This window comes from Canis lupus, chromosome 25, assembly GCF_011100685.1.
Source record: "Canis lupus familiaris isolate Mischka breed German Shepherd chromosome 25, alternate assembly UU_Cfam_GSD_1.0, whole genome shotgun sequence".
Classification (NCBI taxonomy): domain Eukaryota; kingdom Metazoa; phylum Chordata; class Mammalia; order Carnivora; family Canidae; genus Canis; species Canis lupus.
Window position 1 is genome coordinate 7,939,441 of NC_049246.1, and position 23,738 is coordinate 7,963,178.

At 38.5% G+C, this 23,738-nt stretch overlaps 2 protein-coding genes across 2 annotated transcripts in view; one reads left to right on the forward strand and one right to left on the reverse strand.

The window, feature by feature from the left end:
• ZAR1L (zygote arrest 1 like) overlaps positions 1-450 on the forward strand; it is an 89,763-nt gene extending 89,313 nt beyond the window's left edge. The window contains exon 4 of the mRNA XM_038573332.1: positions 327-450. Coding sequence (XP_038429260.1) covers positions 327-419 — 93 coding nt within the window. The 3' untranslated portion in view covers positions 420-450. The remainder of the gene's footprint in view (positions 1-326) is intronic.
• Positions 1-23,738, reverse strand: part of FRY (FRY microtubule binding protein) — a 260,730-nt gene that overhangs the window by 53,158 nt on the left and 183,834 nt on the right. The window contains exons 38-49 of the mRNA XM_038573337.1: positions 23,215-23,318; positions 22,258-22,443; positions 19,730-19,928; positions 18,171-18,292; positions 13,969-14,156; positions 12,816-12,910; positions 10,956-11,563; positions 9,959-10,056; positions 9,396-9,566; positions 5,653-5,793; positions 3,122-3,301; positions 1,023-1,184 (exon numbers count right to left, since the gene is read on the reverse strand). Coding sequence (XP_038429265.1) covers positions 1,023-1,184; positions 3,122-3,301; positions 5,653-5,793; positions 9,396-9,566; positions 9,959-10,056; positions 10,956-11,563; positions 12,816-12,910; positions 13,969-14,156; positions 18,171-18,292; positions 19,730-19,928; positions 22,258-22,443; positions 23,215-23,318 — 2,254 coding nt within the window. The remainder of the gene's footprint in view (positions 1-1,022; positions 1,185-3,121; positions 3,302-5,652; positions 5,794-9,395; positions 9,567-9,958; positions 10,057-10,955; positions 11,564-12,815; positions 12,911-13,968; positions 14,157-18,170; positions 18,293-19,729; positions 19,929-22,257; positions 22,444-23,214; positions 23,319-23,738) is intronic.

The following is a 23,738-nucleotide window of genomic DNA, read 5'->3' on the forward strand; positions in this document are numbered from 1 at the left end:
AAGATATTGGCTGCACATGGAAATAATATGAAATATATTAGTTAAATAAAATGTTATTAAAATGATTTTTACCTGTTTCTTTTTAATTTTTTTTAAAGTGACCATTAGAAAGTTTAAAATGAGGCACACTTTGTGTTTCTACTGGACAGTGTTGATCTAAGCTTTCCCAGGGAAGGGGGTGAAAATCAGCCCCTGGGTTCTTCAGCAGATACTCATGACTTCCCTTGATAATCTTTTCTTGTCTGTTACAACTTTCAGCATTAGAAATGCTTTCCTCATACCTACATTAAATCTACTATGTTCTAACACAAATCTATTTTCCTCAGACTGTCCATGGACACCATGAATGGAGTGTGTGCCTAGGAGACAGCAGTCAGAAGGGCTACTGGAAAGCAAAGCATTTGCACATCTTAGACTAAGCGCAGGCCTCCCAAATGTCCATTCATGGAGCAGCAGGTAGATCTGACTACTTTCTACCCTCTTTTTAATTCCTGACTCCTTAGCACATTTGCTAATCTCTTCCCTCCTTCCTTCCCTCTCCATCAATGTAAGAATTTAGACAATTTTACTAGTTGAAAAAGCAGTGTGGCTTGAGGAAGCAACTGTAAAGGCAGATTCTGTATTCTTGTGCAGCCCTATCATGTAGAACTGGTTGGGAGAACTAAGAATGCATTGTTTGGAGAAAAGAGAACTCATTTGGATGAGTGGCAGAGAGGGTGGGGTTTCTTTATCCATTTGAAGGGCTGCCATGTGTAAGAGAGGTCTCATTTCATCTAAGTCTTAAGAGAACTAGGACCAACAGGCCGAGGCAGCAAATGTCAGACTTCAACTCAATGTAATGAGCTGTTCCAAGATAAACTAGGTTCCCTTGGAATGCCATAAGATCCTCATCACTGAAGTGTTGATGCCCAGAAGATGGGCAATGTCAGGCTGGTGCTGGAGGAAACCCTTATCACGTGGGCATTTGGGCTCATAGGTCCCCCTGAACTCCTTTCCAATCCTGGAAGTCTAGAATTCTATACCTGAGAATACTGAGGCCTTTTCCAGCTTACAGGAACAAGAACATTGGAATTGGAGCCTGATGAAGTAGAGGATGTGCTCCTGGTAACGGCCATGGCCCTGGGCTTCCCATCCCGTCCAGAAGAGTTCTGTAGCTCATCGTATCGCCTCCCGATGATTGGTGTCTTGACAAAAAAAGGAATACAAAAGTTCATGTTCTATCTGTTTGATAGTTCTGTGTACTATGGGAGCACTCTACCCAGCAGCAGCCAAGCCCTGCTTATTTGATTAAAACTTAGACAAGTTCAGTGTCATAAGTAGACTCATTTTCCTGATGTTCAAACACATTCTAAATCATTTTACATCTTCAACATTTTCCTACCCTCGTTAGCAGCTGAAAACAAATCCAATTGCTTGTTCTTAAACATACTCTAGAAACCACTGATAAAGATGAGAAGCAAAACATTCAGGAAAGCAAATAGTTTTCAGATATTTGAGCTTAAAAGAATTCCTTATTGTTATAACCAGAGACCAGAGTTCCTTCCTTCTTCTCAACCTTTAAATCTTAGTTATTTAAAAACTCATTTAAATTGGTTCTATCTTTTCAGTTATTATTTATTTATTTATTTATTTATTTATTTATAGATTTTATTTATTTATTCATGAGAGACAGAGAGAGAGAGAGAGAGGGAGAGAGAGAGAGGCAGAGATACAGGCAGAGAGAGAAGCAGGCTCCATGCAGGAAGCCCCACGTGGGACTCAATCCTGTGTCTCCAGGATCACACCCGTGGCCCGAAGGCGACGCTAAACTGCTGGGCCACCGGGGCTGCCCCTTTTCAGTTATTTAAATGAGTAAATTCATGGCCAGGTACTTGGGCAACACTTTAGAAGTTTATTTCCCGAGAATTCCTTTCTCATGCTGGTGTGTGGTGGCTGGGTAGTCAGCCTTGCTGCAGAACCCTGTTTGTGGGCCTGCCCCTCTATCCCCAGGTGGCAGACACCAGTTGGAAATTCTTCATCTGGTTCTCCAGCTTTTTATTCTGGAGCAGCTCTGTTCCTGGGGTGTGCAGCCGACTGGCTGCTTCTTTTCTGTGCCCCTTTCGAACAGAACTGACTTCAGTCAAGGAGTAAAAGTAGCTTTTCCCTTCAGCAATGTAAAAAAATGTTAAAAATTTAAAAAATAATTGATTGGATACCTTAATATCATACACATACTAAATACAGATGCAGGAATCATGAGGGCAGCAAAAGAGTATCTCAACCTTGGTACTGAAGGGGCAATGAGACCGTTGTGTGAAGAAACCCAACCTGGCTACAACCTACTTAATAGAGCAAATAAGTTTCACATAACCAGATCTGGTTTATTCTTTCAGTGAATTTATTCATTCAGCAGTTCTGAAGAATATTTGTTAAGTACCGTTCTTGTACCAGACCATGGTTACAAAATGGACAGAAAGTAGTTTCTGCTTTGGCGAGGTTATGGGGCATGGGGTACACGAGACAGGAAAGTAAAGTATTTGCACATCTTAGACTAAGTACAGGCCTCCCAAATGTCCATTCAAGCAGGAGCGGGTAGGCCTGGCTACTTTCTGCCCCCTCTTCTCTCCCTGACTCTTTAGTTTGGTTCACTGGTTCCTTCCCTCCTCCCTCCCTTCTCCCTCGAGGCAAGACCTTAGATAATTGTACTGGTTTAAAAAGCAGCATGGTTTGGGGAAGCAACTGTAAAGGCAGATTCTGTATTCCTGTCAATCTCAGTCATTTGCTGGTCCGGCTGGGAGTTTGGACAGCAAAGTTGTGGATATAAAGATAGGACATGACACCTGTCGGGTAAAGAAGGAGTGAAGGTCATGCTTTAAACATGCTTAAGATCATTCTGTTTTTAAAGTTATCTTTTAAAAAAATCCTTTAAAAAATAACGGGTGCTCACTTCTGTTTTTAGAGGCTGTCAGCTGAGAGCCCTAATGAATATGACACTTGATGTGTTCTTAAAAAACAACCTAATTTAGGCCTTAGAAAACTTAGTTTGAAATAAACATAAAATAAGTGTCTGTTTCCCAGGCAGCTAGTTGTGATCTTTGCTATTAATTCTCCCTGCTAAGGTTGACAGAAACAGATAACATACCTCTGAAATATCGAAGTGAAAGTCTAGGGTTTTTCCAGGTAATTCCTTAGAGGCACTGGTCCACACTCGATGTATTTCTATCTTTGAGAGGTCACTGTGCTGATAGGAAGGCAAAACAAGACTGGCAGATCGCGACACTACCAGCTTCAGGATATTCAAAGCTTCTCTCCAGTGAACACTCTGAAGAGAATAAAACATTCAATGATCAGAAACAATTTCATTAAAAAAACAAAAAACAAAAAAGAAAAAACGAGTCTACTGCTAGCAACTGAACCTTTTTTAAAAAACATTTAAATTCAATTAATTATCATACAGTGTTTTATTCGTTTCAGAGGTAGAGTTCAGTGATTCATCAGTTGTATGTAAGACCCAGCTCCTGAAACTTCTCACGACCAGTCAGAATTCCCTGATGGAAAACAGTGCCTCAAATTCTATCTTACGTAAAAGGCCAATGACACAAAAATACAATTTATATGTAAGAGGGGATACATTTAGGAAATAAGCAAATAAAAAAATAGCAAATTCTGTCCATATTCAAATAAACAGAAGTTTAAAACGACAAGGTACCATTTTTGCCAATAAGGTACCTCCTCCATTTGAACAAAAACAATCCCCAATGCATTTACGCTATTGACCACTCACTCTTTCTCAAAACTCTCCCTGATTCCAGCTTCCAGTCTTCCTTAGTTTTTCTCCTACTTTTCTGGCTTCTGCTGCTTCCTTTGCTCCCTGGGCGCCTCTTCTCTTCTCACTTCATACCTTCCTCATGATCTAACCCAGGACTCTGGGAGGCATGGTTAGCTCCCATCTTTTCATCTTCTGTATTCCTGCTGGCACTGGATCAGCTGAATCCTCTCTGGCCTCTGCCTGGACTATTTCAATGTCCTCTTAACTGGTCTCCTGGCTTGCGGCCTCTACTGAAGTCCAGCATACCCACCCCAACTACAGTGATCTTTCTAGAACTCTTCAGACCATGCCCCTTCCCTGCCTAAATTTCTTCAAGGGCTCCCTCTGGTGGGCAGGGTGGAGTCCACACTCTTTAAGCACAGCCTACAGGAGTAATATCCCCCACCCCAAGCTGCCCCTGGAGATCTTCACACTAGGCAAGCTCTCTTTGCCATTGTGTCTTTACTTATGCTATTCCCTGTCCTGGAATGCCCTTCCTCTCCTTATTGGTTTATCACAGGCCTACTTTTCCTAAAAGACTCACTTTGTTTTGGAATCTTTGTCTCCCTGACAAACCCCAGGCCAACTGGGCTTCTCCCACAAAAATACTGAGCATAGATAAGTTAACTTGATAAAAGTTATTATTATTATTTACCCAGCCTTTGGAATAAGAGCACATGAAATAAACCATATTTCCTTCACTGTTAAATTCCGTACAAGGGAGGTCATGATTTGAATGTGGAATTAGCCATCATTCAAGATAAGATATCGAATAACAGAGATAGCCCACAGGCCTGAGTGAGAATAGGCAGCCTAGTAAAACAATTTTTTTCTTTTGATCAAGGGCACATGATTTGTAGAAAAATGTGAACCAAACCCCTGGCTCCCAGGACTTCCGTGAAGTGAGAAAGTGTTACTGAATGCTTACTACCTGCATAAATGATTTTTGGAGAAATGAAACTCGAAAAATAGAAACTAAAAAAGGGGGGATCCCTGGGTGGCGCAGCGGTTTGGCGCCTGCCTTTGGCCCAGGGCGCGATCCTGGAGACCCGGGATCGAATCCCACGTCAGGCTCCCGGTGCATGGAGCCTGCTTCTCCCTCTGCCTATGTCTCTGCCTCTCTCTCTCTGTCTCTCTGTGACTATCATAAATAAATAAAAATTAAAAAAAAATTAAAAAAAAAAAAAAAGAAACTAAAAAAGGCTTGGAATCATATTTAGCAGTAAATAATTTCTGCAAGCAATGTGATGTTGAAGTGACAACAGGGAAAAAATATCTAATTTACACTGTATGGCTTTGTGGATGATTTTAACCAGATAGAATCTAGCATCTGCCCTTGAAGTCTGCAACTCACAGAGTACACCCCTGCATTTGTTTTTTTGTAGTATTTTCAACACATTTTTGCAAGTTGTTTAACCTGACTTCTCTCAACTCCAAAGTGATCATTTTAACCCCTGAATTAACACTTTGCATGTGGAAACACCTGGCCTATAACCTAGCACACCTAAGTTCCTTCTCTCTTCTCCTTCTTTGAAATAGGATACTACAGATTCAACACTGCTGCCCTTCCCAGCCAGGTGTTTGCTTTTAATACCCAGTCTGTAGGCCCCAAGAGGCAGAAACACATTTCTGAGGGCTCAGAAATGCACCAGAGCTTGTCCTGTCTTTCTTCTTACTGTACCACTTGGGGTGTGGTCAACCACCACAAATGACTGCTCTCAGTGGGTTAAGGATGCCAATAAATTAATGTGCAGCCTGGCACCCTGATAACTTTGCAGCCAAGTACAAGCTACAAATCTCCAGTCTTTCTAGAATGACTCTCTGGAAACATCCTTGTTCATAAGTGAAGTCATCCAGATACTCACTTGCACATATTTTTCAATGGTCTTCAGAACTTCCACATTAAACTGCTTTACAGGGACGACTGACAAGTCCATGTAGCTGAGGAGACTGTAGATCACCTGGAGGAGGGGCTGCTGCATACTGGGGAGACCCTTCTCCAGCAGCTGTGGGAGGCAAGGTACAGTGTCAGTTGGTGTGTGACACCCGCCTTTTCATACAGAAGGACCAGTGTCTCCCAACACCTTTATGATTGCATTTTTCCTTAGAAAGGAATGGAAAATCCTAACCACTAAAGAAATGAAGATATCATTAAAGGTAATGTAGGGTACCTGGATGGCTCAATTGGTTAAGCATCTGCCTCCGGCTTGGGTCATGATCCCCAGGGTCCTGGGATTGAGCACTCAGCAGGGAGCCTGTCTCTCCCTCTCCCTCTGCCCCTCCCCTTGTCCCCTACTCATGCTCGCTTGTACTCTCTCTCCAATAAATAAATAAAATCTCAAAAAATTAAAAAAAAACAAAACAAATGCAATGTAAGCACACCTGAATATATAGATACAATATTCATAAATGGAATACATACAAAATAAATCTCAAAAGGAAAGCACCAAATACCACTAATTATTGAAAATTACAAATTAAGACAAAAGGCACAAGTTATTAGTTATCAAACTGGCAAGGTTTCCCAAGTGATAACAGTCAGTATTGGTGGGGAGTAACTTGGATAATTTGGCAATTGACATCAAGAGTATTAAAAACAGTTTATGTCTTTTGAAATAGTGATTATACTTCTAGGAACTTTTCCAAACCTAGAGATAGACACTAAGATTTATATGTAAGATTTCACCAAAGCATTATTTTTAATAGTAAGACACCCACAAAAAAAACTAAACAAGAAAGCTCTATAAGCAGTATAAATGTTGAACACTAGGGAAATGGATAAAAAATTATGCTAAATTGTCTGATGAAATACCACATAATCAAGAGGATGACATTTTTAAAGACAGTAAAGGATATCAGATAATACTAAATAGTGAAGGAGGAAGGATATACAATTTCTGTATAATAGATGATGTCAAAGTCTAAGTGAATGGGTGGGTGTTACATGGAAATAACAATGGAAAGAAATTGAACAAAATGCTAGCAGTGTTTCTAGATAACTATTTTGGGTGATTTTTCTTATCTCCCCCTCCTGTTTTTTCCCCCCACTTCTCTGTACCTACGAAATTTTCTTTTATGGACATATACTATGGTATCAACAGTATTTTCAAAGAAGAAAGCAAACTAATGAGAAAATTTATGTGACACACATCATGATCAAAGGTTACTGTTCCAAACAAAGAAGTATAGAGATAATTCAAATAAATGTTCAAATTCCACATCAAAAGAGGCCAAAGGAAACAACTGAGCAGTTAACACACAAGGAAATGAACAATTATGCAAATCTATTGTGTGGGAAAATGAACACTATTCTTAGAAATGAAATACATAAAGGGAATAATTTTAAAGTTTTAAACAATAAAAATATAAAACTGAAAAGAGGCATAAAAAGGATAATAAAATATAGTGAGGATGTGGGAAACCAGGTTTATACACTGTTGGCAGTATTGTAAATAGGGGAAATCTCTGTCAAGACCAATTTCCCAAATGTGTAGAGAACCATAAAACACATTCATGTACCCATGCCCTCAACCTGGATAAGTTACTTTTGAAAACGCCACCAGAAGAAATAACCTGGATATTATCTGATAAGAAGTCTACATAAAAGGTCCCTTTGTGATAGAAAAAAAAATTATGAATATAAGCAACAGGGGAGATGTTTAAGCACACTGGGTTACAATAACCTGTTAGAATCACAGTTGTTGAAAGTGACACTATATGAGCTATGCCAACATATGAAAATACACGCACAGAATTAATGTCACATGAACAGAGCAGGTTCACAGGCAATACTGATCATAGCTACCTAAGATTATACGTATGTGCCTGGCCAACACCTGAAAGAATACATGAGTACCTGAAGTAGGAGTTAATATGTACTATGCTTGGTGGGAAGTTAGGTTCATAATAAGATTTTCAGTGACAGTTTGTGACAAAGCCTGAAGAGGACAAATTAGGTAATCCATTCTCATTTATTTATTTTCATTGTGGTAAGATGTATATAACATAAATTTGCCATTCTGACCACTGCTAAGTGTACAGTTCAGTGGCATGAAGTGTATTCGGACTGTTGTGTAACCATCACCACTATTTATTTTCAGGATTTGTTCATCATTCAAAACGAAGACTGTTAACTGTAAAATGTGAAGTTCCCATTACTCCCTGTCCCCAACCCCTAGGGATCACTATTCCACTTTCTATCTCTACAGATTTGCCTATTCTAGGTACCCCGTACAAATGGAATCCTATTATATTTGTCCTTTTGCATCTGGCTTCTTCCACTTGGCATAATGTTTTCAAGGTTCATCCAGGTTGTGGTGTGTGTCGGTGCTTCCTTCCTTTTTTGTCTGGATAACATGTATGTGTGTATCTGCCACATACCATTTGTAGTTTTGAAACTTTTGTCTAGTGATCCGAACAAGTCTTATCTTCTTGCTAGCTTACGTTTCACTTTTAAAATTGTCATCATCTGCCTTTGTAAGCAAGGGCACTGGTGTCAGTTATCTGGTATTTCTTACGAGCTGAGGTATGTGTGTGGTTTCTTAGTAATTCTTGTGGGGACAGATGGGACCAAGGTGATTATCCAAAGCCACAGGGTGGCATATAAGAGGGGCTCCTTAAAGTGCCAAAGATGGGGTGTGGAAAAACCCTTGGCTGTTGACAGTCTGAATGCAGCTTATGTATTGCTGACCCAGATTGCAAATCAAAATCCTGCAAGATCAACTATCAATGTTGATAAATGGGGCAAGGACCCTCTCTACCAGGTACAAGGGTGCAGTCTTGTGGAGCCTTGCAGAGAATGACTGATACTCTAACCTATCCGCACCCTGTACTCATGACATAACTATAAGAAAAGTGAGAATGTACTGTCCTCATCACTTCTGAAAAGGCCCTAGCGAGAGGTATGCATGCATGTCTCCCAAGGAAAAGCAATGGTGAACACGCTAAACCAAGGTGGCTGTTTGAGACCATTTCTCTCATAGATTTCATGACCTTGTGTATTAAGGTAGTGAGTGGCCCGAGGTGTTACACAGAATACATTTCATCACTTGTCCAATATGCTGTGTATTTCCAGCATCAATGGACACAGGGCCTTGGAATGAATGTACTAGAAACACACTTGTATAAGGATGAAAATCCCTTTCCATTTTTAAAAACAAACTTAAAGATGAAGATAAAAGGTTTACTTCTAAATATATGCTTTGTTAAGTAGTTCAGAGCAAACAACCATTAAACATATCAATCCACATAATAACTTTTTAAGTAAGATTTGAACACCTGGAGTAATTAGGATAAAATTTCCCCATTTCTGGAATGTACTGGCAAGCATTAGCATAGGAAAAAGAAGGAATTTAAGTTTTTGAAGCAGGTATAAAGGCTGGCTTTGCCACTTTAAACATATGGCAGATTATTTCATCTGGTTTGGCCTCAGATTCTTTGTTATGATAGTATCTGAATCACTGAATTGTTGTGAGGATTTAAGATGATTCCATACAGCATCTATGATAATATATAATAGACAATAAATGAAGATAAGAGATTATCCATTCCATATAAATATTTTATCCATGAAAACTATAATAGGCTTATCCTTAATTGAAGAGCTTACCTCGGCCAGGTAGGTCACCATATTCAAGGTAATGTCGGCATATGCTTCATGAAGGTATCGGCAGACCACATTGACCCATGTGGCACAGTCCCTCGTGTAGCTGTGTGTTTTATAAAGGGTCATGACGTGTGCAAGATTGGAAAGTTTGGGGTTCTTCTCTTCCAAACACACCTTTTAAGAGAAGATAATAAATTAGGGATAAAATAGCCTTATGAATAGGAAGATGTGTTAGCAGTTTTGCTATAAGATATGTTTGCAATTTTGCTCTGGAATCTGGAAAACATATTGATACTTTTTATTTTTTTTTTTTTTGCAAGCTGCAGAAGTACTTATCTTAATAATTAGCTAATAAGATTTTCACAGATTCTTTCCACCTGTCTTATAAATAATGAAACCACAAGACAATGTGCATTAGCTACTCAGAAATATAAATTACCAGCCATATCAGTTATGATTTTCAGGTTTTGTGAAACTCATTTCCCTTTTGGGGCAATCTCTGTTTAGCATTGGACCTTCCTGAAGGCCTGTATGGATCCGCCTGAGTATGGAGCCAGAAATCATACCTGAGCAATCCTTTCAGCTATATCCTTGCAAAACTGGTTGGGATTTTCAAAATGCTGGATCAGCTGGGGCAGGAGACACAACACGTTCAGTGGAAATCCTGGATCAGAGAAGATGCAGTGGACATACTGAATATGGTGCATTTTAACTGTTAGCAGTAGGAAGGAATATTGCAGATTTTATGCTAAGGTGATGCAAAAGCAGTCTTTTGAACAGTTTTACTATGATCTAACACAAAATCCAGGAAAAAAATGTACAACCACAATGACACCAGTTACAGAGGAGGCACTGAAGTAGATCTGTAATTCTGAGACAGTGACTGTATTGTTATGGACTGTGAATAAGGATGACTGGCACAGATTTTAAAAAGCAGATTAAAAGGAACTGAAGCTTTGGTTTAAAACTTTTATCAAAAACCATATTTTAAGAAAAGCTTGTATGAGAAGACATAGGCCAACCAATTTAAGTCTCACTCATGTAATGTATCAAACAGGCTTTTTAAAATGCTAAGTAATGGCTTAGTACCATCATGTTAAGTTCTACCTTCATGAAAAGAAGTCTGGGCCCCATGCCATGGTATTAAAAATATGGCTGGTGATTTGGCTTTATTCAAAATGATGAAATCAAGAGAATTTTCAAGAGGTGATAAAAAGGTAAGAAAACAAAAAAGATTTAGGAATTAAGAAAAAAAGAGCAAAAATGTTTTATTTGTACAAGAATAATGGAATAAATTGACAGTGTCTGCAATTTCATCTGTAAAGCACAAAGAAATAACTAATATATTGCTTCTGCCCCTTTTATGCTATTGCTTTAAAAATGTCTTCTACAATTTAAATAATTTTAAGATTTATATTATGTATAGTTTTGAAAGAAATGACACTATTCCCAAGAACCATTTTAAACAGAATTGTTGAAAGTACGAAGCCCATTATCTTATTACACTAAATGTAAACACAACCACTTCCAGAACTTCAGGAGAATGAGTGATGTTGGCCTTACCAATGGCCTGGGATGAATCCACCATGGATACTTTGGATACTGGTGTGAGCAAACTGAAAAGCTGCAGGGTCAGGTCAGTGGTGGTGAGGGAGGTGAATCCTTTGAGCAGCAGCTGCTGCAACCCTGAGAAGTCTGACCACTTCAGCTGTGCCTGGAGTTTCTCAAGTTTTTCTCGGTTCTCAACTTTATCAAGCGGCATATGAGCCAGTAGTCTGTTCAACAGCCTTAAGGCCATTAGGTATTCAAACTCAAAATCAGATTCCATCAAGGCCACTGTGACCCAAAAGATGGTGGCTAATAAGTTCGTTGGATGATTTATGTGAGACGGATCCGAGAGACTGTCCTTCAAGGAAGATGAACTTCTGGTTTTTGAGGAGAGGCCTTGCTGGGTACAAGCCTGAATTCTATCCAGGGTGGCACTTCTAGGTGGGTCTGAGGATCGGTCAACAACTCCAAACTTCTTGGGCACAGAAAAGCTTCTTTGATGCCGGCTCCGTTCTGTGGTTGTGGTGTTGCCACTGGCTGTCCCAGGGTTTACATTTAGTTGTCCTGTGCTCTTTCTGCTTGCTGTTAGTTTAGTGCTAGAGCTTAAATCTGGTGATGAAGAGCTGGGTATAAACATAAAAAATTAAAAAAATTTCAACAGAAAGCCAACATGCTTCAGTAAAGTGCCAGTCCTTTTAAGATTCACTGACAAACAGTAAGGGAGAGAAATCATTCTTTGGAACAATCCTATCTATTCTTTTTTCCCCATACCCTTAAACCTACAGGAATAAATTTTCTATTCCTAAACTTAAAGTTATAAAAAACAAAACAATGAGAACCTTCACCAACAAAGCAACAATCAAACCTAATAATGACTTACACTTACTGAAAAGCTAAAGGAGAGCAAGCAGTTGGTGGTAAAGTTTACTGATCATTCATTTATTTTTTTGTTTGACTTTGGGCAGGAGTAATTTAGAAATAAAATATTCCTGATAGGCACAAAGCTTAATATTCTATTAACTGACCGATAAGAACAGAAATGAAAAGGATATTATCTAGAAAGAAAAAAGTTAGTAACTGCATCAAAGGAAATTTTTTATGCTTATAAAAAATCTACAAGGAATGATCTCTAAGCCCATTTCAGGCTGAATAGATAAAACTCTTTATCAACATTCTTGCTAAATTCTTACTGACTTAGATAAATCTGTAGGTTTATATAGAAAAATATGAATGATGTTAGGAATCATACTAAAATTACCTATCCATAAAAAATGCTCAACTTAAAAATGAAACAAGGCTCAGTGTGATTTATGATAACATTACTGACTCAATTTCAAGCAAAATGAGCTCAATTATATAAGCAGAATACAAAATTGTGAATGATTTGAAATGGGTAATTAAACATTGGCAGGAGCAAAAGGAACAAAAATAAAAAAGAAAGATCTAAGATAGGAATTTATTCAAGTAAAATCAACATTAATTCCAGCTGTTTTTATAGTGCAGGTTCAGATGAGTTTTGTAGATATTCATTCAAAAAATAATATTTAGTTTTGGTTTCTATCTACAATGCAAAAAGTAGGATAACTATTATATAAAATTTGAAAAAGTACTCAGAGACATAGAACAAAAAATGAAAAAACAAAATATTTCTATTTTTTAGAAATAGCATTTCTTCTCTATCTTCCCGATGTTCAAAAATACTTATACGGGTATATATGAGTGTGCCATAACTTTTTTTTTAACTAAAGAAAAAGTACCAAACTTTTCAAACATCAAAAACTAGATTTTTTCCTTTGGACTTTGCCCAAATCCAGGTATCTCTCAAATATTCAGTCCAGCATATTTGATTTCAAAAGTCATTAAGCTGCTTCTCACCGAGATAATACCGTTAAGAGATCACTGTTCTTCAAGCAGTCAGACAAGTTATCCACAGCAGCTTCCAACGTAAGGAGTGCTTCCATTACATAACCCTGCCAGACATGCAAAGATAACATTTTGTACTGCTCAAAACTCCTGTTCACATCCTGAAGATAAATTTAATTAAAGCAAACTTTATTCAAGTCTAATGTTAATACCATTGAGTGCTAGACAGTCATTGCTACTTGAACTTACTGAGTCTAAAAACAAATTTTAAGGGCCATTTAGGAAATTCAGATAGCTTAATAGTAAGCAGGTAATCACAAAGATTTATGTTCCTAGATATGAGGTCCTGAACAGATTAATCTCATTTGAAATCCAACAGGGGGAGGGCAAGGTTAAAGGGGCAATCATGGCTCCTTGCTGAGGGGGATGGTAGGCATTTGAAATGCAGAATGGTAATGTCTGACCAGAGATTTAGAGTTAAGATATGAGAAAGGCTGGGCCTTAGTGGCATTTTGAAAAAAGCACATCCAATGGCCAGAAAGAGGAAAAGAGGCTAGAGTTAAGAGGTGTGCAGGATAAAGTAACTTCTCTAATGGAAAACAAAGGAAAGAAGGGCTTGGCCCAAGCTACAGAGCCAGCAATGTTCTTTGCTTTCGGCCTGCTCCCTAGGCCTTGGGCTCTACCTACAGAGTCTTCTTGTGGTACCTACTCTCTTCATTAGTTCCTTCAGCTCTTCTCAGTGTACTGAAGGCTGGCTATACAGAGAAGGGTAATGCTTTGCAGAGATACAACAGAGATCCCTTCTCAAGGTGGGGAGACTGCATCAGTGCATCCTAGGTTGGTGGCAAAAAAACAAAACAATACAAATAATTCCTCAGTTCTCTGTCAAATCAAACCAACAACAAAACCACCAAGAAGGAGTCTCCAAGGGCTTCTCAGTGGTTGGCTCAAGAAAACAATATCCACTGGATTTCTAGAACAATGCTCCTTGAAGTATTTTTTGTAAATATAAAAAAGCTAACCTCTAAAAAATTTTAAAAATAAATTGTATATTCCCAAATGGTTGGGATAATTGGCAAGAGAAAGAAGGCTCAAAGGAAGCTGTTAAGGCCTCATCTTTGACATGCGAGAATGAGAATGACTTCAGTGGTCTTTCCTTCCATACCTGAATCTCATCTCCATGTTCTCCAATCACCTCCACTAGTCTGGAGAGAAGATCAGACAAGGCGTGTGCTGACAGAGGTTGCTTGAGTGCCCGGAATATCTGGAAAGACCGACCAGCATAGTGCCTCGAGGAGCTTGCAAGGGCTGTCTGCAAAGCAACTTCACTCAGGTGTTGCTCCAGATGGAAACCTAAGCACCAAGAGGCCACAGGTAGGTCAACCGGTACTCTGCAAACCTGGGACATCAATGCAAATCAGGCCACCTGCACAGAGCTGCCTCCTGGTGGTATTGTCTAGGGTTTAGCCATTTTAAAATAAAACAAAATAAAACCCCACCAAATTTGGATAGATCCTAAAGAGGCATAGTGTAGTAGAAAGAATCCAAAGTTTTAGAGCAAGATGGTCCTGGTTTTGAACAAGGGATTTTGGGACTCTGGGAAAGAAACGTATTCTCTGTGAGCCTGTTTTCTTATTTTTAACTGGAGAATCATAGTATCTATCTCCTAGAGTTGTGGAAATTCAACAATTTAAAACATGCTTAGTATGGTGTCTGATACATAATATCGACTTACAAATGTCTTTTTGTTTATTGCACTGCTATTTTTTCTACATTGTTCTTCTGAACTACTTTTTGCATGGAATACTTTCAGTCCAGTTTTCATGAGAGAATTTGTTATGACCAAGTTTTCAGAGTACTTGTGTATGTAGAAGAAAGCTGTTAGTGGATCTAGTCAACTCAAAACACAACCAAAGCCTATATCAAAGTCATCGCTCTTCAGAGTAGTCTATAAACATGCAGATATTGAAATGTAAGTGTTGCCAAGTAGGCAGCCATCGTTTAAACTCTAGTCTGAATATAGGTTCTTCCAATAGCATGAAGGTCATCTCAGTCATCAGAAAACCACTTGAATCAGATGGAAATAAAAATGTAAGGCAAAGTGCATGATTGAGTTCTGGGCCACGATCTGTACTCTCTGCTATGTCTCTCTGCAGGAGGAAATCTGACTACAAAGTCAGAGGACATGATGAAAACAGTGATTTTGACTATCTCTGTGATCTAGAGGGCTCTGTGGTATATTTGATCATCACATAAAAATGAATCAGGAGGGATAATTTAATGTCATTGTTCTTAGCTGCTGCCTGGCTGTTTGACCCTAGGGACTATTTAAGAAAATGTTCCTGCAGAGCAAACAGAGTCCTGAAAAATGGACTTAGGTGTGTATATTCAGGGTAGTAAATACAGGATTAAACCCATACAGGCAGTTCACAATTTTTGAATGGATATTTTAAAACAGAATTTGTTACCTTTATTTTATTTTCCTACTTAATTTTATTACGTGTGGGGTCAGGACCTCTGTTGATTAACAAAAACTTAATTAAATCACAATAGGCCTGAAGGCTAGACCTATCCTTGCAGGACTGTAGAGCACCAGTACAACTCTGACAATGTCCTTAAAGAAAGGCTATTTGATGTGTCACACAGCACCCTGCATTTCCCAGGCTTTCCTGAGGTTAGGTGTGACCTCACGCCTGAGTTCTGGCCAGTGGAATGTGGGAAGAAGCATTGGATGCCATGTTTGAGCCTGGCATGCTGCATGTTCCTCCGGAGTCCTTCTCCACTCACGCTCTTCCTCCACTGGCTGGCTGAATGAGGAGGGTTGAGGAGAGGCCGCTGAGCAACGGGAGTGACAGGGGTGATGCGGGTGACAGACCCACAGGTTGGAGAGTCTTTGAAGCGCCATATGGAAGGCCATTGGAAAAACAACTACACTGATTCATTATGTGATTCAGAAGTAATCTTTTCCTGTGTTAAGCCTCTGAATTTTGGGGGTTGTGTGTTATACCAGCTATGCTACCCTGACTAATACAAGCGTTTCCATAAACACATGTATTGTGCTACAGTGGAAATGGCAGAAAGCAGGGCTGTACAGGGAAACCAGCACCCTCTAAGGACACAGTAAAGGGATTCGTGTGTTTTCTCATTTTTCTTATCTTCATATAATCAGAAGTTTTAGACAAATTAATGTCTTGCACACAAACAATATACATTTCTTCCTTTGGGTTCCTTTCAATTATTAAATGACTTTAAGTGAGGGAAATACCGATAGAAAAGGTCTTAATATTTCAAAAACATCCCAAAGGAGAAACTCCAAACAAGAAATGTCAATCCTCTTTCTGAAATGAGTTTCTCATGTTAGTTTATCAGTATTTTTTGTTTTTTCGAAAGCACCCTCTGATACTGAGAAGAGATGTGGCTAATCTGGAATGTTTTCAATTGTGAGATGTGCTAATTATCAGAGCAATGGGGAAAGCCAGTGAGCTATCTTTCATATGGCCAGCCTGATGTGGGGGAAAAAGGTAGGGACAGTTGTTGCATCATGCTGGGGAATCAAATTTAGATTTCACACACAAATCAGCCCAGGCCAAGTTGAATCTGAATGGTATACAGCTGAGGGCTTAAACATCATGATGCTATGATAGTGTAAATAAGAACCACACTGTGTTCAGAATACTGAATGATCATTGGTACAGGAATTATTAGCAAATACTTTCAGAGTTAAAAACATTTGATCACAAGATACTGTTTTGTAACCAGTTTTCAAGTCTCACTATTTTTCTCAGTTGAGTCTTGATACAGTCAATAATTATTACTCATGTTCTTTTTTTTTTTTTTGACAAAATTTTAAATTTGAGTATACTTGACATACAGTCACATTAGTTTCAGGTGTACAACACAGTGATTCAGCTTCTCTATATGTGATACTCACCATAAGGGGAGCTGCCATCTGTCACCATACAACACTATTACAGTATCATTGACTATATTCCCTATGCTGTGCCTTCTATCCCTGTAACTTATTCCTTCTATAACTGGAAACCTGTATCTCCTGCTCCCCTTTACCCATCCTGCCCATATCCATATTCCCTTCTCTCTCATAGTCTTCAGTTTGTTTTCTTTATTTATAGGTCTGATTTTGCTTTTGTTTGTTTATTCATGTTTTGTTTTCTAACATTCCACATATGAATGAAATCATATTGGATTTTTTCCCTCAATCTGACTAACTTCACTTAGCATAATATCCTCTGGGTACATTCATGTTGCCATAAATGGTGAAAAAAAAACACTCATCCTTTTTATAGCTATATAATATTCCATTATATAGTAAGTTTATTATGTATATCATATATAATGGAATATATATGGAATGAATATATATCTACATTTATATCCATACATACACACCACATTTTCCTTATCTATTCATCTATGGATGGACACTTGGATTACTTCCATATCTTGGCTATTGCAAATAATGCTACAATAAACAGGAGGGCTTGTATCTTTTCAAATTGGTGTTTTCATTTTCTTCAATTTCTTTTTGGATAAATGCTCAGTAGCACAATTACTGAATCATTTGATATTTCTATTTTTAATGTTTTGAGGAAATTCCATACTGTTTTCCACAGTAGCTGCACCAGTTTACCTTCCCACCAACAATGCATGAGGGTACCTTTGCCTCCACATTCTTGCCCACATTTGTTATTTCTTGTCTTTTTGATTCTAGCCATTCTGACAGGTGTGAGGTGATATCTCATTATGGTTTTGATTTGCATTTCCCTGATGATTAGTGATGTTGAGCATCTTTTTTTTTTAAGATTTATTTATTTATTCGTGATAGACATAGAGAGAGAGAGACAGAGAGAGAGAGACAGAGGCAGAGACACAGGAGGAGGGAGAAGCAGGTTCCATGCCAGGAGCCTGACGTGGGACTCGATCCCAGGACTCCAGGATCGCACCCTGGGCCAAAGGCAGGCGCTAAACCGCTGGGCCACCCAGGCATCCCCTTGAGCATCTTTTCATATGTGTGTTGTGTCAAGGCCTTCTCTAAATAAAATTAATATTATAAGGCATAGTTTAATTCCAATGAGGTATATGAAGCAAGGAGAACAGTGACCTTTGGGAATTATTTGATAGAATATAATGCAAGAATATGTGACATTAACAATCATTCAGTTAGGCACATCTGAACTAAGCCTCAAAGCTCCCCTATGAATATTCTTCTGCTATCAATGCTAAATGCAGAACCACACACACACACACACACACACACACACATATATGAAATGTGTGGTTATAATGGGAAGAATATGCTCCATTACAGAAAATGTTGTAAGTGACATTTGGGGAAATAGGATAAAGTACCTGATTTGGAGTCTTTAAATACGGATACAACATGACGTAGAAAATTAGTGAGCTGTTCAGCACTCTTTGAATTTTGATTTTTGGGTGTGATGTCCTCATGGCACCAAAGTGGACCAAATGCCCTTAAACAAAACATACAAAATGTTAAAAAATATAACTATATGAATATAATCATTTTGCATTTTTAAAACCATGTATGCTGTTGTAACTCCAAAGGCGCAGTATGGATTTTTATATTTTACTGATTAATGTGGGGGTAAATTTTAGTCTTATAAAGCTTAAGAGCATACTCTTATGTTTTACTCACAAAATGAAAACCTCACAAAATTCACCCACAGAATTAAAACCTCTCAATTCACCAGAACAGTGTTTACACATAATAGATACATGTTTGTCAAAATAAAATGTTAATTTTATTTGTACATTTAGATTTGTACATTTGTACAATCTATTTGTACATTTTAGATTTGCAGAGATAATGCTTTTATCAGAAGCATATCATTAGGCTGCCAAATATTGCAGAAACAAATTAAAAATACAGCCTCTCATAGCTACTTGGTTTTCAACAAGAAGAACAGGATGCAGCCAGATGTGAGAATTTCAGAGAACACTCTTCCCAACACATGGTACTGACAGTGTTGAGTGGTAAGCATACTTTCATTCTCCACAAACCATTCAGGTCTTTGAGATACCCTGGTTGTAGGCACTATCAACCCCTTTCGAAGCTTCCTGTTCATTAAATCCTATATTGAACTGAGAACTGCAAAGAATACTCTGAATCATTAATTGAGGAAAGAAAATGCTTTTTTCCTTTTTTGCACTAATTGGTGCATTTGTGGAAGACAGAAAAATTATGTGGGTATCAGATAACATCTATACAGACTACACTTTGGGATTTAATGCACTGAGAAAAGATAGCACTCCTCCCCCCCATACAAAGATAAGCATGGTTTTCTTAATACAAATACTGGACCTTGGGTGCTAGAAATTCTGAAGCTTTACAAACTAAATTGTTCAGCAGAAGAACCAGAAGACTTGAAAAAACAGGATTGCTTTCAGTCTTTCTTGATTTTGATCATCAGTTGGCTTCCTTTCCTATCATGCTTCCTATTGTTTCTGACTTCCATTTATAAATGACTCTGGATTAAATGAGCAGACAATGATCCCCTCTGCAGCTGCTCCTGGGTCGACTGTGGCTAATATATTTGGTTTCCAGAGTGATGTTCTCTGCCAAGTCTCAGAACTCCCAGATACTGGCAGCTCTAATAGACAATTAAAGTCATCCCTCACCGTGGGGCACTACTGTGTCCTGCCTCCATCTGCTGTGTTGTCTTTGTACGTGAAAATTCCTGCCCATCAACTGTGCCATCAGTGGGATCTTAGACAACTTCTGCCAGGATCTGCCTGGTACACAGACTATAGCAGATACAATTTAGAAGAGAAAAGAAGGCTTTGCTAAAACCATGGGCTTGCTTTTCCACCTGTGTGGTTTTAATGTGATGACATTTCCCCAAAAGACCAACCCAGAAACAGGCCCCTGTCTTCTGACCCCTCACTACCTGGTTGTCAGAAACTCAATAAGCTTGTTTGCTTTCTCATCTGCTTCAGCAGTTGTATCCGCATCCTCCACCTCCTGGGTCATCTGAGGGAGGTTCCCACTGCTACCCCCCAGGCTGATGCTGGACGACGTGGAACTGGAGCTCAGCCCCGAGTCTGGCACTGGGGATGACTGGTCCTCTCTCAGGAAGTCAAAGCCACCTGGTAGGACAAGAAAGTCATGGTAGAATGTGCTAGGCAGGGTGCTTAATGAGGTTAGGAGGTGAGCAAACAGAAGTGTGTAGTTATTTAAATGTTTTGGAGAAAAACATTTGATTTTGGCTGTGCTTATGATGAAATGAGGCTGATATTCTTTCCTTGCTTATGAAATAGTTGCACTGCCATGTAAACCAGAGTGTTTTTGGTAATAGGAGTGTGATTTGCTGTTTTCTACTCTGATGTTTGAGTTGATGCTTTCTACAAAAGAAGTGGTATGTGTGCATGTGTGTGGATGTACATATGTGTACATGCATCTGTGTGCACCTGCACACACGTGTGGATAGGCCCACAAACATTTCCACTATACATCTGGATTCTACTGTGTTCATAAATTATTCCTGGGTATTAGACTACTTAAATCGGTAAAATGATACCATTTTTGAGGATACCAGCACCTAATAATTGATGAGCTCTACATAATATTTTGAGTAAATGAGCTTAAAACTGTGACTATTATGTGCATATTAATGTTTTAATAAATTATATCTCATCAAAGAAATATGGTATAAACAAATACTATGTTTTTTTCCCCACCTCATATTTAGTTATCATTTTATATCTCTGGGTATGTTGTTGGTTTGAAAATGTATATACATAACCATCTCTTTCATCCTACTTAATAATCATAAAAAGTCCATAGTTCTGGTGTATCTGATAGATACCCTGAAATAGGAGTGAGGAGCCCTGGGCCTGAATATCATCTTTGCCATTTACTATGCAATCTCAGGGAGTTTATATAACTTCTCTGTACCTTGATTTCCTATTATAATAAGATTAAGACAATCATTTCTATCACACAAGTTTTTAGTTTGGATTTGAAAGCAATCATAGTTGAAGCTAGGTGTTCAATAACTATTAATAAATGTTAAGAAGAGACATTTTCTAAACTCTTTGTACGCCTATTCCATGTATGCTACAGATCCAATCATTTTAGCTATCTGCTGTCTTGACTATGGTATGTTTTGTTTTGTAAATCCTCACTTTATGCCACATCGGTGGTATAGTGAATACAAAACTGATGCACTCAGAGGTATACAATTTAATGGACATTATTCTATTCTCAGTCTAAGACCATGTACTTAATGGAATACATCCTTATACTGGGGAGTTAGGACAGCCAGAGGTCTTCAGATTCTTTTAATTAAACACCTATAGTAAAGAGAGTTTTGTGTCTCTGGCTATTAATGGGTTCTTTTATTTTTTTTTAAGATTTTATTTATTCATTCATGAGAGACACTGAGAGAGAGGCAGAGACACAGGCAGAGGGAGAAGCAGGCTCCCTGTAGAAAGGATGCCCTGAGCCGAAGTCAGATGCTCAACCACTGAGCAACTCAGGTGCCCTGATGGGTTATTTTCAATAACATGCAGCTTGTTTTAAAATAAAGGGCTTAAATGAAGGTCGGTAGTCCCTGTCTCAGACTTAGTGACTTCCTATTTGTTTTCCAAAGAAATATCTTTTTTTTTTTCCCAAAGAAATATTTTAACGTCTGTCAAAGGACAAGAAAGCACTGAGTGTAAGGCACATCCTTTTCAAGATTATGAATAAAATACATGGTGACACAGGAAGTACCACACCATATCCAGTGCCAAAATTATGTACAAAATATTCAGGAATGTTAATTCATTATCATTTTAGGATATATTAAATGTTTCGATTCTAAATGAAAACCACTGGTCAACCCTTTGGGGAAAGTTTTCATAAATACCTGGACACAGCAGAATTTGACTCAAACATGATTCAGCTAATGCTTCCTGTTCCCATTTCTAAGAAAATTTTGGTTTCAAAACAGCAATGATTCTTAGTAGACTTCCAGTCATGGTGCCTTCCAGAAAAGTCAGTAACTTAATAAAGTGAAAACTCCCCCAGGGAAGCTGGAAAGTACACAAATGATACATCTGGCACCCTGGCAATGACCTGCTCTCAAGGTGATGGAAAAGGTCACTGTTTTGTGGATTCTCATCCTTCAGTGTTTGAGACTGATGCTCTTGACCAAAGGACATCTTAATTTTCAGTGTATCAGTAGGAGCATATTTAATGAGAGTAGCAATAATAATAATAAGGAAAAAGACATTTGAAAGTATTCAATAATGAAGAAGGATTTTGAGAACCAAGTTAACCATCAGGTGAGATGGTGCATATTTATCGTGCTGCTACTTGCTTGCTTGGAAAGTTGGATGGTGATCACACTAGGGGAGTTAATTTGGGCTCTGCCAACACCCCATCTTTGCATTTGTGATTCTGTCTCAGGCTCTCTGCCCCTCCTTTTGTTACCTGTGTAGAGATACTCTGGTTGATAAGCTGGCTGAACTGTTAGAGTCTTAGCTTCGCCCATCTCTCGAGTCTGTAGAAGCACAGAAGCAATGGTATGAAAATTGCTGTTGCAAGAGAGGGCAATCAAGAGGTGAAGAAGCAATTTTTTGCTGTGTTCAAAGACTTCAGGCCGGTAGTGGTCCAAACCTGGAACAAAACAGTAAAATCTCTTAGTACAAACAAGTTTTAAGCTTGCTTAGATTCCAGGGATAGTAAAGATTCCAAGTCACTCAGGAGGAACATGTTAAAAGAATGTTCGGTTTTCTTTGTTATTGTTTGTATTACCAACATAAAGAAGTTGGGCTTAGGAAAAATAGAATGCTTTATTCCTTAAATCAAATGTTCTCATTAAATGCTGATAGATGGACTTTTCTTGACCTCTCAGTAGCATTTGACATGGTTAGCATTCCTTCTTCCTGGGATGTTGTCTTCCCTGGATGTCTCTGCTAACTGAAGGATTCTAACTTTGTTCATCTTTCTGTAACTAAACTTCTGAGTCTTCCTGGCTTGTTCCTCCTTCCCTTTTTTTTTGCTCTACAATTTGGCTACTTTAAAATCTCAGTGATTGGCTGGCTGTGCACTATATTGTTTCTCTCTGTGCACCAACAGTGTCTCATGGCTTGAAACTAATCACAGCTAGCCAAAGACCCTCAAAGAGCCCCAACCTGTTTTGGGTATCTTTATAGGTATAACATTAGAGAGGTACCACTCTATAGTGCAGTAATAGGGCAATTTTAAACAATGGCTGATCAACTAAAATTGCAGAGCAGATGTCACATAGAAGCAATGAAAAATGGAAGAGACTAAATATTTCAGAAATGAGGAAAGCAGGATGTCAATGTAAAAGAAAAGCTCTCTGGATTACATCTATAAGTTTTTGACCCTATTGGCTAGAATTCCTCTTAGAGCCAATCTTACCTAAGAAGACAGCATGAAGTAATAATGGTAGATGAAGAGCCCAATCTTCTCTCACACTGTGATCCACCACCATCTCAGTCATAAAAATAACAGCAATATTGCACCTAATCAATGACATGATGAAATTAATGTAACTTCCGAAAAGATGGAAATACATTGATAAGTTATTAAGTCATAGTTAAATACAACCTGTAAGCCCTGCTGAAGAATTATGTAAGACCCTTGTTCCAGGGAAATGGAGTTTAGTTTCTGACATAGCACAGAACTCCACAAAATGAAGAAATGTTGGCTGAGCTGATCACACCACAAGGAGTCTTACTAGTCATTTGGTAATAAGAGCTGAGGGAGGAAGAGTTACAGCCTAAAATACATCACAGAATGCATATCCATATCCAGATTGCATCAAGGAAAAATTTTATGTAGCAAGGGCAGCTTTGCACATTGGTTAATATTCAACCAAACTCTACAAATATGCTGAGAGCTGCAATTCAAGTAGTGCATGGTCCCTCTGATTTAAAGGTCAT